The sequence below is a fragment of the Sebastes fasciatus genome, chromosome 7 (assembly GCF_043250625.1).
Source record: "Sebastes fasciatus isolate fSebFas1 chromosome 7, fSebFas1.pri, whole genome shotgun sequence".
Lineage (NCBI taxonomy): Eukaryota > Metazoa > Chordata > Actinopteri > Perciformes > Sebastidae > Sebastes > Sebastes fasciatus.
This window is the reverse complement of record NC_133801.1, coordinates 33,846,014-33,861,453: the sequence shown is the minus strand read 5'-3', so window position 1 is coordinate 33,861,453 and position 15,440 is coordinate 33,846,014. Positions and strand designations below refer to the sequence as shown.

Sequence of the window (15,440 nt, the reverse complement as noted above, 5' to 3'; positions counted from 1 at the left end):
GTGAACTCAGGCTGATTAATCCTCATATTAGACTATGATGTCTGAAGGTTGGCAAACATGCTGATCAACCATACTTCTCTATCATTGACCATGTTTATTGACTTGACTTTTCATCTATAAATGCGTCAAAATTGAAAATTTGACTGAAAAGAAAATCCTTGTGGATTGAGGAGTGGTGACCTCTGACCCCTACGGTGGGTAACGTCACAGAAGGCCCACTCATAAAATGCACTGACTTCACTGGTACCGAATCTCCCTCCAAACTAAATTGTAAAGCTGACGGCCCCTCAATATGAACTGATCAATACAATCAAACTTTATTGTCCACCAGGGTGGATTTTTCTCTTCGGCTCACAAAACACAGAAAACAACAGACAGCAGTTAGTAAAAAACAGAGACAGGTTATGTTACACATTAAAAACAGTTCATGTCAGTGTCTGTGGCTCAGATCTGCTCAGTCACGGTGTTGAGTTAAGAGTATTGATGGCATTTGGGATGAAAGACTTTTTAAACACATGTTTAGTTGCCAGAGGGGCTCTATAGCGCCTCCCGACTGGCTGCAGAGAGGATGGGAGCTATCTGCCAGGATACTCCTCGCTTTCTTCCTCGTCCTTTCTGTAAAAAGTTGAGTCAAGGGCTTTTGGGGTTTACCACCTATTTTGCCTACCATTGACACAATCCTAGACAGTTTATTCTTCTATCTACATTGTAGGTGACCGTACCAGGCAGGAAGGTTAAAGGTTAAAATCCTCTCAACAATAGTTTTGTACACTAATTCTAAAATCTGCTGGCTGACACCGAGGCCACTAAGTTTCCTTAGAAGATAAAGTCGCTGTGAGCATCTCTTGAAGATATACTCTGTATTTTCAGAGAAGCTCACCTGGGTGTCCAGGACTGTACCGAGGTATTTAAAGTGTTCCACAGTTTCAACATGTTGGCCATCAAGTGAAACTAGCTCTGTGATCAGATGTTGTTTTGTGCAGCACATGATTAATTCTTTCGTCTCGGCCACATTGATTTCTAGCTGGCTAGTGTGACACCGTGTCTGAAGGGCTGTAGTGTGGGCCAGATAGGCAGCTTCACCTAGTGGGCCTGTTTCCTGTAAAAGGCCAACTAAGGCCATGTCATCCACATACTTAAACAGTCTAAAATGTTTCTCATTGGTCATAAATTCATTAGTAAAAAGAGAGAATAGCACAGAGGAAAGAACACAGCCTTGTGGGCAGCACGTCTGATATGTTCTCCCTGACACAGACCCTCTGATCCACACAACTAACCCTGTGTTGATGTTGAGATCAAGGAGCCTTTTCAGGAGAATATGCGTCTTCACTGAGTTAAAAGCTGAGCTAAAATCCACAAATAAAGCTCTGGCATAACCTTTAGGATGCATAAGGTGTTTTGTGGACGGTGTTAAGCAGAGTCAGCGTCGTCTGGGACTCTGTCGCTCTTATTTAAGCGAACTGGAGCAGATCTAGCTTAGTAGCCACTGTGCTGGTCAGGTGGCTGGCAAGAACTCGTTCCATGGTTTTACACAATATGGAGGTTATTGCGATGGGCCAAAGATCATTTGGCTTACTTGCGCCTGGCTTTTTTAGCACAGGCCTAATTATTGTGAATTTCCATGATTTTGGCACAGTGTAGGTGTCTAGGATATATAATTAATTAGGCTTTTTTAGGTACAGTATGTATTTATTTAGCCTATTTATCTTCTACTGTTACCTCGATCATGTGCTTAAATAATGTTACACTTTTATAGAATGACCAAACTATCTTCTTGGCTTTTATTTTGACATGTTTGCCTTCACTTCCTGGTCACGTGACTGCCGTTCTCCGCTCCTCGATTCAGAAGAGAAAATGACAGAAAGAAACTTGAAGAAACTAAATCGGATCGTTTTTTTAATTTGGTTTTTTCGTTTTTCGTTTGGAAACAAAAAACAAACAGAGCACCACGTGATTCCGTTTTTCGTTTGTGGTTTAAAACGAAAAAACGAAAAACCCACGTGACTTCCGTTCTTCAATTCAAAACGAATAATGAGAAAAGGAATTCGCAAAAACAAACAAACGGCCCGGTTTGGGTTCGTTTTTCATTTTTTGATTCAGAAACGAAAAATGAGAAAACGGCCGTTTTCTGGTTTTTGGTTTAAAACGAAAAAATAAAAAAACTTTTTTTCCTTTCTGAATTCCAAAGGAAAAACGGAATATCCGATGATACCCAGACCGCTTTAACGCTGCGACCCAGTGTGTTATTGGGAGGGTTTTTGTGTGGTCCTCTACTAGTTTTATCCAATTCACTTCTCCTTGTCCAGTATTGCTTCGGGCTGGGAATCTCCAGGTATCCGTTTGATCTTCAGGGTGCTGTGATTCAGTTAGAAAATGATTTCTTTGTATTGATACATGTCAATCTTTTGTTTCCATTTGTTCGTGTACAGCAGGGGTTCTCAAACTTTTGGGGACCAGGGACCCCTTACAGGGTAGAAAATAGTCCGAGGACCCTCTCATAATCACAACATCGATTGAGATTATATGCTTAGTTCCACTTGTACTCTTAAATGCCATTGGACCCATTTCTTTTTTTTAACCTAAATACTTCTGACTTGTTTGATAGTAATAAACAGAAACACATTTCAATCTGAATCATGTTAATACCACTTTGTTTTGCCCTGATATTCCGGGTGCTTTGTAATCAGATGTCGCTTTAGCTTGGCCGTCTTCACGGCTTCGTTCGCTTGCACCTGAAGACACATGGCGCATTTTGGTCTCCCGTCACTGATGCTTGATATAACGTCATATTTTCTCCTTTTAGCCAGTTTGGGCTAAGCTTCATTTGACGATCTGGACTGATGCAAATATTTCTCCATGCTCGCCAGCTAGCTAGCTAGCTAGGCTAAGCAGCAGCAGCAGCAGCAGCAGGAACGGTTTGTTGCGCCCTGAGCGAAGTGACTGATTCATGACAGATTGTTTTATTTGTCCCGATCTGTAGGTATGCACTTTTTATTATACAGCACAATTTTATAATTTATAGCAAATAATTTCACGGCGCCGCTGGCAGAGAGCCCCGGTCTCCCGGACTCCACTTTGAGAATCATTGCTGTACAGTATAACCACATTCACAATAACATAATCATAATCATCAATCACAAATAAAGTCCGGATGAATTTACTTTATATTATAATTCATCGCCACAGCAGAAGTATGCCAACTGGCATTGCGATGGTGTGGCATGTTTACAGCTCCCATTTAGTACTGTGAGAGAAGTGAGCCTTTTGTCCTGACAGTAGTTTGAAACTTGACTAAATGAAGTCAGTGCAGCTGTCATCTTTTAACAGGATCAACTTATGTTATAACAAGCTGTTTCCTTGTCATCCGCTGCTTTTCTCAACCACACTGCAATTGTCAGAGAGATGCCGGGTTGTGCTGTCAAAAGTCCAGTCTGCTGCTGACAGTTTGGTCTCAGTCAGATAAAACAGCTGTAAATTATGTTCTGAACTCTGCTTTCATTTTAAGAAATATCTATTTTCAGTGTGAGAAACAGGATGATTAGTGTGACTTGAGCCCCACAATCCAGATGTGTATGGCAGCACTGTAAAGGTTTGTGGTTTTGGTTAACAATTAAACGTTCATTTTCCATGATTAATAATTCCTTCTTTGATGATGCACATAGCCAAACCTTCGCCACCAGGGAGTCCCACGCTCACTTCTCAGTATCGGTTAGATGAAGTTAAGATATAGCTTGCATCACATTTATTATTTTTGAATCAATAACCTTGTTATTTCCTCCATTTCCTGCAAAATATGACTGCACCGCAGTATCAGAGGCGACTTGGCAACTAGAATTGTTCTGATACCGATAGCAGTATTAGAAATGCATCAGATACTGCCCAAAATTTGGTATCGGGTATCGGCAGTAACGCCAGTCTTTGCATCGATCCGATACCATAATTTACAGAAAAAATCAACTTGTTTAACCAGAAATTAATTCTGCTTCACTGCACCAAAACAGCAGCCTTCACTGTGCTGTCGCCCTGGATGTATCACGGCTGCCACTGGCAACTACTGATTTAGAGCAGCGAAGAAGAACTGATTGGAGGTAGTTTGTCACGTGACAATGGCAAACAACAACAGTGCAGTTCTAGTGGAGAGTGTAACGGTAGTCAGAGCGAGGAAAATGTCGGCCATTTGGCAACATTTCACAGTGGAAAATCCAACAAGTAAAACTACGATATGTACGGTATGTAAGGCCTCTGTTCTGAGGGGTGGCAGTGCACTAGTAGGATGAGTGACTATTGCAACCTGCAGGATGTTTTAGATCACATTTATTAAGAGTAAGTTCTATTGCATTCATTCTCTGTATGTATTTGTTCATGTTTTACAAAGGTTTTAACCTGAGCCAGGCCATCCAACAAAGACAGTAATCATATCACATCCTTACATGGTCAGCAGTAAACAGCTGTTAAATAATAATAATAATAACAATAATAATAATTACTGTATGTATTTTTTCATCACGCTAGTATCGGATCAGTACTTGGTATCTGCCGATACCGCAAGTTCAGGTATGAGAATCGGTATCGGGAAGGGAAAAATGGTATCGGAACTTCTCTATCGGTTACTGACACTCTGGTTGAATTTGGAGTAGTGTGTGCCAGTGCTGAATTGTTCAGAGGAATTTAGATTTTTATAAGAATATGTCATTTTCATAACCCTAGTGTTGCTGTAATTTAATTTGCCTTTACATTGCCAAAGAAAATTGCAAAAAACATAAATACATAATTTAAAAAAATTGTTTGTAATGTAAAAAGTACATACTGACAAATGACTAAAACATATCCAAAAAAAGAAAAACAGCGAAAATAAAAGAGGAATTAAACCCAGTAATTCCTAGTAAATCAAAACATGGCTTTTGAGAAATGTCATAAATTACTGAATACAGGGACTAATTAGATATTAGGAAACTAATTGTTCAGCAAAACCACTGTTCAGCATCTTTTAAATTTGAGATAATTGGTATGGCATGTTACACGCACAATGTGAGACATAAATGTGCTTATACAGCTACATTTTAGGTGCCATTGCCGTCCACCCAATAGGCTACAACAGGAACAAGTAGTTAGACGTACTGTTAGATTTTGTTTTACTACCTGAAGTTAAGTTTTTTAAGTTTCCCAACTGTCAAAGGAAACGGTGGAAGGCTCTACCTTGTTTAGCCAACCGTGGGCATCAGCCGTGGGAATGTGGTTGACACCTCAATCGAGCAGATTCTTAGCGAGATAAATGATTTTAACCGACTGCCAACCAACTACTAATTGCTTTGCTTATCAATTTTCAAACTCACAATACCTTTAATTTCAAACAGAGTTCCAGATTCTCCCCCTCATAATATGTAACACAGTAATTGCCCGCTCTCCATTTGTAGATAGGAGTATTTTTTGCAGCTGACAAGTCCCCAAGGGCACATAATTATTTCTCAGTTTTGTTCAGTTCTTTTATAGCACTTTATCATGCAGTGCAAAAACACTCCCACCCCCCCTTTGCAGAACTCTGATTAGACTCTTGCTGAGCTTCAAGCTTCTAGGCATTTGCATTTTTCTTTAAGCATTACATCCGAACAGAAATGGCTCCGTATCGTCGGTATTTCCAGCCATTTGTTTTAGCTGTATTGTACAGTTGCTTTGGGAAATATGTATTGATGATCAGCTGTCATGGGTGAACTAATTGTGTGTGTAATCTGGAGTTGTTACATTTATAGTATCATAAAAGACACATTATCCTCAAAAGTAAGTAGCGGAAAAATACGGTGACAGCGATGAGTAGTGACAGCTTCAGTTGTAGTTTACATTTCAGAGAGGATATTATTCTGAACCTCTGTGGACTCTTAGACTTTAAAAGAAGCTGTTTCTCTACTCTTCTGTTACGCCTACACTATTTTATTCAATTTGAGACTTTGATGAGGTGATTTTCAGAATATGCAGTGTGTTTTGTACCTTGTAAGAAGTGCATGTTTTCACCTTATGCCGGGATCAGACTACAGGATATTTTTGTCTTTGCCGATGGTCACCATGTCAGATCTAATGATCACAGCGCCATAAACAGTAACATAAGCAGTGCCTTGACTGGCAAGACTACACGTATGACTATGACCAATCATGGCACGTCGTATTCCACGATCATGTGCGAGTTCAGACGTCATCGGGGAGGCGGTTGAAGCAACTGTCGATCATGGTGACAGAAGCGTTGTGTGTGATGCTGGCGGTCTTGTGTTTGTGAAAAGAAAAAGAAAAGAAAGAGAAAAGGGTTGTGGATGCGCTCCTGGGTGGCACAGAGAGGACGGTACGGGCTGTCCATACTTCAGTCAGTTTCGTTGTCCCACCTGACAGCAGCGAAATCGCCATCCCTCCTCCTTTTCTCCATGTTTGTTTATTACCAAGTGACCTGACTGCGACTGCGAGCTGGAGAGAGCACCTGATTGGTCAATGCAAAGGAACACGTCGTTGGAGATGTCACACTAGACGTGTCAAGATGAAAAATTCTGACAGGCTAGACTTTTCCTCGGGATGTCGTGAGGCGTCCCAGACGTGGCGTCGGTTGTCGTGTACTATGACACGCTACACGAGATAAGAGGATCGATTTTCGTACGCGACACTCATTTATCGTTCCCGATCCCCTACGACGGCCGTGTCGGGCTATAATCGGGCTGATATCGTGTAGTCTGAACTGAGCATTAGGCATCGTAAACACCTTTACATGGTACCTCTATATGCTAGATGCTCCAGAAAAAGAGGAAAGGAAAGGCTCCTCACATTGTTTTCACATCAGAAGTCGGTTTGTGTATTTATTAATTAAATGTAATTTCACTTCTTTATAAAAAGGTGTCTTGATGGTGATTTGGGAAATGATTTTTCCATTAAGTGGATATTTGGCTTAAAGAGGAATTGTTATAGGCTCAGCGAGGCTTCAACGCTCGAAATCTACACCTTGTTGCCTGGATGTGGATTTTTTCTTCAGAAATATAATACATCACAGATACCATGCCCGTGTTTTTTCAACAGTACATGTATTTTTCTGCAGACTGAAGGAAATGCATTCTAGGTTTTTTTTTCCACCTATTCCGCTCAGAACTGTCTCTGAATCGTGACGCCTCCTTATCCTGCTGTCTCTACTTGTTGTTTCTGTTCAGCAGGAGTCCTTCCTTGTAGAATGCTAGTATGTTGTAAATTATTCTTAATATAGTGGCAGTATCCTCTCAGTTCTATAGAGGAGGAGGATAGTACAGAGAATAGTACTAGACTATAGATTACAGAGGTATTTAAATGATTCTTTCTCTCCATTTGGAAATTGATTTCTGATAATCTTCCAAATATACATCAGAGACAATATTATTCAGGACATATTTTTCTCACCTTTGAGTAGTAGTCCAAGAAACAATCCAAGTCATGACTATAGTCAAGTCAAGTTTATTTATATAACCCAATATCACAAAGTTGCCTCAAGGGGCTTTACAATCTGTATAGAATACAACACCGTCTGTACTAGACTTTCCATTTGGGTAGGAATAACTGTTTACTAATTAATAGTAATGCTATAATTTCTGTTATTTTGTCATTAGATTGTGTTATATGAAATAGTTAGTTTAGAAATTCTATATTTAATCATAGCTGATAAGAGATGATAGCAAACACATGAGGATAACATTAGTACACTATTTATTATCAGTTTATTGCTGCACACATTATAACATTTGATATACTATTTTAAGTATTTGTTGGTGATTACCATGTGATTTGTTAACCTTTAAGAAATCGTTTGTAAAACATCTATAAACATTACATAAATAGATGCACCAGAAACCAATTATTAACCATTAACAAAGTATTAACTCTCCATCTAATTGATGTTTTTAGATGCTTTACAAAGTATTTATTAACCATTTAACAAATCATCAGTTGTAACTTTATAATAGCATCCACATAATGTTAATAGATGACCAATTATTAACCATTAACAGTGTTAAAAAATATCTATCTATGTAATGTTTATATATGTTTTAAAAACAATTTCTTTAATGATTACAAATAATATCTTAATCATTAAAATAACATGATTTATTTACTAATAATTAGTAAACATTAATTAATTATAATAATTAGTAAACATTATTAATTATAATTTCTTTGTTAACAGTAAAATAACTAAGTTTAATTATGTATCAATGTACCATTTATAAATGATGGTTATTTTAAAGTGTTACCGATGAACATCATAAAGTGACAGTATATATGATGTAACCCTTCACTGTGTTTCACCTTTTTTTCCCCAGACTTTGCCAGAGCTGTTGCAGCACGGCCTATATCATATGCAGCGGTATTACGAATGAAACCATACAGCTCGTCAGTGCTCAACTCGCGCGGCAGACCTCGACAACACCACGACGGTGGGCCGGTGACTCCTGACTGGCCTCCTTTCTCCAGTCATCCCCTGTCAGCCCTGAGTCTGCTCAACTCTCAGGAGGACTACAGGAGTGAAGGTAAAACTAATGGCGCAGTCAAACCTACAGTTTGTTTGCTCTTGTCTGAACCAAAATGGAAAAGTTTTGGTTTTTTAAAGTTCACATTCACACTTACAAACTGTACATAAAAGTCAAATAACCTCGCAAATAGGTCACTAATAGTGCAATTTGGAGACTTCCTGCATATATTTATTTTGCAGCTTTTGCCAAGGATAATGAACACTTGTGTGCACTTTGGCATATTTTACCCGCTGTGGTGTTCATTAGTTAAGAAAACGGAAAGAGGAAGCTGAATACGATTATCTGTAAAGAGTGGTTTGCCTTCAGTTTATTTTGTTAGGAGTTATTGCTATCAAATGTCAGCATCTGCCTCCTTTTTGCCAAAAGAGCTTTGCATTTTTTGTGTCATTTCCTGTTATTAGTCCTGGATTACATCATCATTCAGTTCTGACCAACTGCTTTGCAGTCACATCATGCAGGACTGAGACCTGCATTTTCAGGAAGCCTTAGCGCGTCACAGATCATTTGACATTGTCCTCACCTGCCAAAATGAACCAAACTAAAACGAGTGGACACTCCAGAGTTGGGGGAAAGAAGAGACATGATTGGTGTGAATGCACTCTGGTGTCTCTGCTCTCTGCCAACACTCTGGCCATCTCGGCTCTCACTTTATGTGTGCAGGCTCCCTGCCTGTTTAGATTTGGTCTGGAAATGAATCTCACCTATCCATCATCACTGTGCATGGTCTGCAGTGACCAGGGTCACGCCCTTTGTGAAATTGAAGTGGGATCATGGCAATATCCAGCTCTCTCTGTGTTCCTGTCAGCATAGAAAACTATATATATGATAGATATCTTTGTCAAAAGGGAAGATTTAATACCCCAAACACAGCATGGAAACACTGACACATATCTACATGGGTCACTTGCTTACATCCTGTATTACTTTTAGAGGACACAATGACACATTGATGCTTTAAAGGTGCTAAATTCAATATTCAGAGCATTAATATAGCAGCAAACAACTGTTTGCTATGTAAATATATAGAGGAGTAATGTCTACCTGAGCAGAGAATGAAGTCACTCTCCTTCTGTGCGTGTTGTAATTCAAGCTTGTCTGTGCTTTGTTGACATAGCCGGGCCGGCTGCACATGCCTTTTAGTGCAGGTTAGTGCATGTGAGCGTGCCCCACTGGCTAGTTCATGGCCGCCACTCTGCACTGCTCTCATACGGCGTTTACAGCTGATAACGTTTCCCAGATCGACGGCGCCGTTGCAGAAGCGCAGCACCCTCCCTCCGGTCCCCCCCCCGCCCCAGGTTAACAATGTCAGCTTTATCGGCATGATGCTGTTGTTTTTACTGTTAGCACCGTTAGCAAAGGGCTCCTTCTTAGGTAACAAAAACAGAATGATTTTTATTATCAGGTGATTATACACTAAATAAAACACACGTATTAATATTATATTCTATCTGCCAATAGATCCCCCTAAATGCTACACACTGCTTTTTTTATAAAACAGGCAGAAAATAGGAATCACAATACAATAAAGTTTTGTCATATTCTCTCAGTCGTTCCCCATTTCTTTCCTTGTGCTTCTCTGCCAGTCTTTTTTTACTTTCTGACGGCATTATCACTACGTAGCCATAAAATGCCTTACATCTCTATAACCAAGGTGAGAGTAATGTCTCTCCATTGTCAGTGGTGACAGGAGCATTATACCATTGCACTGGATTGATGTTCAGCGGATGGAATGCGTGCCAAAAAGTAATACACCTTTGGTGCCTTAGAGGGGATAGTGCTTTTTTGGCTCTGTGACTGGCAGATGGCCATGGCACCTGAAGTTGAGTGATTTAAAAAAAACGTCTGTGCTTGTGTATGTGTTTGTATTTTATATTCACACACAGACCATATGTCCTTAAGCCCTGAAATCTGTTTTGTGTTTTTTTTTCATCCGACTCTTTAATGTGTTGCAGGTGGCCACAGCTCAATAATTAAGCAACTAGGTGTCCTAAAAACAGAAGTACAATTAACTTCAATTGCTATTTTTTAGTAAACGTCAATGACATTTATTTAGATGTTTGGACACCTCCAATTGCATTGACATGCTTATACCACAATCATTTAAATTATAATGAAAATAAGATGCCTGTGCTTCAATTGTCCGTTTATTAAAGGAATACTTCTCCAACAAAACCATCATTTGTATATCAATTACTCACCTCGTGTTGGCTTGAGTTCTTGAAGAAAACTTTGTTTTTCTTGAATGCCTCCACGGTGAACGGAGAATCAAAAAACGGAGAAAAGTCTTGAGATAGTGACGTAAACGGGGGCTACATTTTTCTTCTCTTTTCTCCGTTTTTGATTCTCCGTTCACCCTGGAGGGATGTGAGAAAAACTCCATTTTCTTCAAGAATTCAAGCCAACACAGGGCGGGTAATGTGGTCATTTTGTGGGTGAAGTGTCCCCTTTAACTATTTTGATGTCAATCTAATCCATGGTTAGTTTCACTTGTCCTCTGAAGCAGAAAGCATAGCGTTACTTTTCCTCTGGCTGTCGGCCGTATACTATACTGTACATTACTTACTGATTTAGATCAGATTCAACCGAAAAACAGAAGCACGGTGCAGTCGGGGAAAGACAATGACACTCTCTTTGAGGTTTTGGCTTTGTGCTCCAGCACACTGGATTTCAAATGAAACAATAAGTTTGAGGTTTATTAAAGTGCCAACGTTCAGCTTTAATTTGAGGTTGTTCACATTCACATCAGATCAACATTGTGGGAATTGTTGCCCTTTTTTTTTACGTTTCAACCCATAATTTTAGAGTAAAGAAATGAATTGGAAAATGCGACATAAAGTGGAACCGGAAGTCATCATATTTAATGATATATAATTCTTTGTCGTTAATGACTGTGGTCTGTGACACTCGGTATCGTCCCTAGTGATACTCTGCCGGGCCTTGGTGGTTTAAACTGACATTTTTTTGTTTTTAAAAGAAATAATTTCATCATACTGTACATCATGGCCCACTCCACAAGATAAACGGGGGCAGACGGAGAAAACTGGTATCATTGAATGTATGTTCTGTATGAATGGTTAGACAGAGAGCTGTATAACGAAATATAGAAGTCTAGTGCTATTTGTTAGCACTAGAAAATATGCAAGCACTGAATTGCTTTTGCTTTATATGCACAGCAAGGTTTGTTAATATCAGTTAATTTTCCTCCGCTGATTAGGGTATTATTTCAAAAGCTTTTTATTTCTCTGTGGAGCAGTAAATTGCTGACAAAGGGTTGGTGAGATTATACATACCCTGAGAAAAAAAAGCCATGATTCTGTTTTTGTCATCAGATCATTCTTAAATAGTGAGAAGTATTCAAGACTGGTGACTTGCATTGTTACATCATTTATGTACCAGATGAAATGTAATGCCACCCAAACCCTAAATTCTCAATGTAATGACATCTCTAAACAAACACATGGATATCTACGTACTGTAAGACATTCAGCTGCTGTACTGTGCCGTCACAATGAGCACACATCTGTTTACTGGGCTTATATTCTTCATTAATTAATCACCTCACAGAGAAACAGTTTCTTCTGAAGAACATAAGATTCCGATGTCTTTTGTAGAGTCTGAAATTGTGAGATGCAATATGCTGTACCGAGGAAACCTTCCACAATAAGTGCATCACTTCTGTGTTAACAGAAGGCTAGATCAAAGAGGAGAGCACTCTGAAGGAACAGAAGAGAATTGCAACAGGGACTGTCAAGCTGAAAATATATCGATGTGTGGACGCAGGAGAGTTCAGATCTTACATGAGAACCACTTTAAATCACCAACAAGGAGCAACCTTAGATCAAGAAGCTGCATGCAGCTTAGGTGTAGTTATACTTGTGCTGTAAGTATTAAATAGCATTTCACAAATTCAACATTATGAAAGCAAAGCTTGCAATGAACACATTACTGCAAAAACCCAAAAATATCCCAATGTTAATTTTTATGGTAATTTTATTGCGACAACATTCTTGAACACATCCTCTGGCTGCATGCCAACTTAAATAATGTATTGCTAGGCAGTAAGGAAATCTCATTCTTTAAATTGTTGAATTTTTTCTAAGGCTTTCAATCGATTAAACATTTTAATTAATCACACATTTCTATCTTTTGAAAATGTACCTTGAAGGACGATTTGTAGTATTTACTACTCTTATCAACATGGGAGTAGGCAAATATGCTTGTTTTATGCAAATGTATGTATATATTTATTATTGGAAATCAATTATCAACACAAAACAATGACAAATATTGTCCAGAAACCCTCACAGGTACTGCATTTAGCAATAAAACAATATGCTAAATTGATATAATGGCAAACTGCAGCCCAACAGGCAACAACAGCTGTCAGTGTGTCAGTGTGCTGACTTGACTATGACTTGCCCCCAAACTGCATGTGATTATCATAAAGTGGGCATGTCTGTAAAGGGGAGACTCGTGGGTACCCATAGAACCCATTTACATTCACATATCTGGAGGTCAGAGGTCAAGGGACCCCTTTGAAAATGGCCCTGCCAGTTTTTCCTCGCCAAAATTTAGCGGAAGTTTGGAGCGGTATTTAACCTCCTTCGCGACAAGCTAGTAATACATGGTTGTTACCAATGGATTCCTTCCTTTCTAGTTTCATATGATACCTGTATCTTCAGTCTAGCTTTAAATCTGAGCCCGCTACAACCAAAAAATCGCAAGTTGCGTTAATCGATAAAAGAATTAGTGGTGTTAAAACAACTTTGCATTAATAAGTTATTATTGTATTAACTTTGCCAGCCTTAATCTTTTTTGTTTTTTTAATGCAATTAAAAGATATTTCTTTGGTCATTTAGTCTTGCCTTGGACCTGCTTGCTTGTCTAATCCCAACTGTAGTCTTTATTTTTTTCTGTGCTAACAATATTGTAAAACATCTTTCAATTTACATTTCTGACAGTGATGTTTTAATACATACCAGTGTCACAAACTGATTGATGTTGTCTGTGATACATGTATACCTTTTATCTTTGTTCCTCTGGGTATTTGTATGATTAATCTTCAAAACACTGCCATGAAAGCCTATTTTATAAAGGGTGATCTGATTCCAATGTGCATGTACCTCTCCACTTTCCATAACCACGGTTATTAACAACTCCTGAAAATGTATCACGCTCTATTTCAATCTGCCCCCCCCCCTACATTCCAGGCACAAAAACAACAGAAGTGTGGCAGCACTCCCTTTGCACACTCCATATGACACATGGATTGCAACCCAGTGTCACAAATGACAAATCATCAGTGCTCCAAATGTCAAATTACTTTTGGGGATACCTGCACTGTGCTATGACATGAACGCTATGAGTAATACAATATTAATGCCCGTAGATAAGAACTAGTAGTAACAGTAGTTGCCCAGAATTTAACAATGTCTGAGTCCCAAATGGGGGCATTTTTTTGTTTCTTGTAATTTTGCTTCCAGAGCTTGTTATGAAAAAATAAAAGTCTGCCACAGACTATTAGGAGGATAGTAAACAGTGCTGGAGGACTGACAACAAAAGGAGATGGGGTTGCTGGAACATTCCCTCCTTGACAAATATTTTCAGTGATGGGTCGGTCAAATTATTCTTTAAAAGGATGGAAATATATGAATTAAAAGAAATTATGAATAATATGTTGGTACAAATGTACTAACAGGATCTTACTTATGTTACATATTTACTATCGCATTACTGTTTGAACATATGTGCATTAATGTGAGATGTGAATTCAGGGTCATCGTGGGAAACAAACCAGAGAGACGGCAGATGTGTTCACACCCAAACCTGGCCAAGAAATATTATTGCAAAGCTGGGACACAGTGTGTTAACAGCATTGTTGGCTCATCACTTGGCACCTCAAGGCAGATAAAAGCGAGTCCAAAAGATGTAAAAGTTATTGGATGATAGCTTTAAGGTTGAGTTTTAAGGTGTGACATTTTCTATACACGTGAATCATGTCCAGCCAGGTTAACTGTATCATCACAACACTTCCAACTTAAGAAGTTGTTTTTTCTCCTTTAGAAGAACAACAGCCTCCAGGCTTTCTCACTGAAAACGAATTTAGACTCCGACTTTGAGGATCACTGGAATCCAATCTTGAACAACCAGATCAGTTGTATAATATATCACATAGTGTCATCACCTGTCAAAAAACATCTATTGTCTGCTGCAGAATGTCATGCTAGTTATTGCTACTTTGTTGTTTATAATTCCATCTCAACATGGAGCTGCACATCTTCCTTTTCTCTCGTTTCCTATAATAGATGTTTGGGAGGAAATATGCACTAACCAAACTGGGGGAATAATAGAAAAAGTAATTGGATGTTAAAACTGAGTGGCGCTCCTGATGTGATAATTGCAATCATCCTTGTCTTTATCTCTTTTTCCCCCCATAGAAAGTGAAGAGTTTGGGCCTGTTTTTATCCACGAGCCAGACGATGTTATTTTCCCTTTGGATTCTGATGAAAAGAAAGTGGTGATGCACTGTGAAGCACGGGGGAATCCACCACCCACATACAGGTGTGACATATGTCTCCTAATTGCGGTCCTACTTTCACTGCTCATTAGCGTGCCATTCATCACAAATGTATTAAAATCTCCTATTCTTCTTATGTTTTTTTCCAGGTGGTACATCAATGGGACAGAAGTGGATGCAGAGGCAGACTATCGCTACAGCTTCATCGATGGAAACTTTGTTATAACCAATGCGAGTGAGATCACTGACTATGGAAAGTACCAGTGTAAAGCAGAGAACAGCTTTGGGACCGTCCTAGGTCGAGACGCTCTTTTGCAGTTTGCATGTGAGTAAATTTATTCATTCAAACATTTGTATAATTCTACATACATCAGGGCTACTAATCAGGGCTGTCAGAG

General features: G+C 39.0%; 1 protein-coding gene across 4 annotated transcripts in view; it reads left to right on the top strand.

Moving 5' to 3' along the window:
• cntn5 (contactin 5) overlaps positions 1 to 15,440 on the top strand; it is a 179,035-nt gene that overhangs the window by 67,010 nt on the left and 96,585 nt on the right. For all 4 annotated transcript variants that reach the window (XM_074640435.1, XM_074640434.1, XM_074640433.1 and 1 more), the window contains exons 4-6: positions 8,316 to 8,522; positions 14,963 to 15,086; positions 15,192 to 15,367. In XM_074640435.1, the coding sequence (XP_074496536.1) occupies positions 8,316 to 8,522; positions 14,963 to 15,086; positions 15,192 to 15,367 (507 nt within the window). The remainder of the gene's footprint in view (positions 1 to 8,315; positions 8,523 to 14,962; positions 15,087 to 15,191; positions 15,368 to 15,440) is intronic.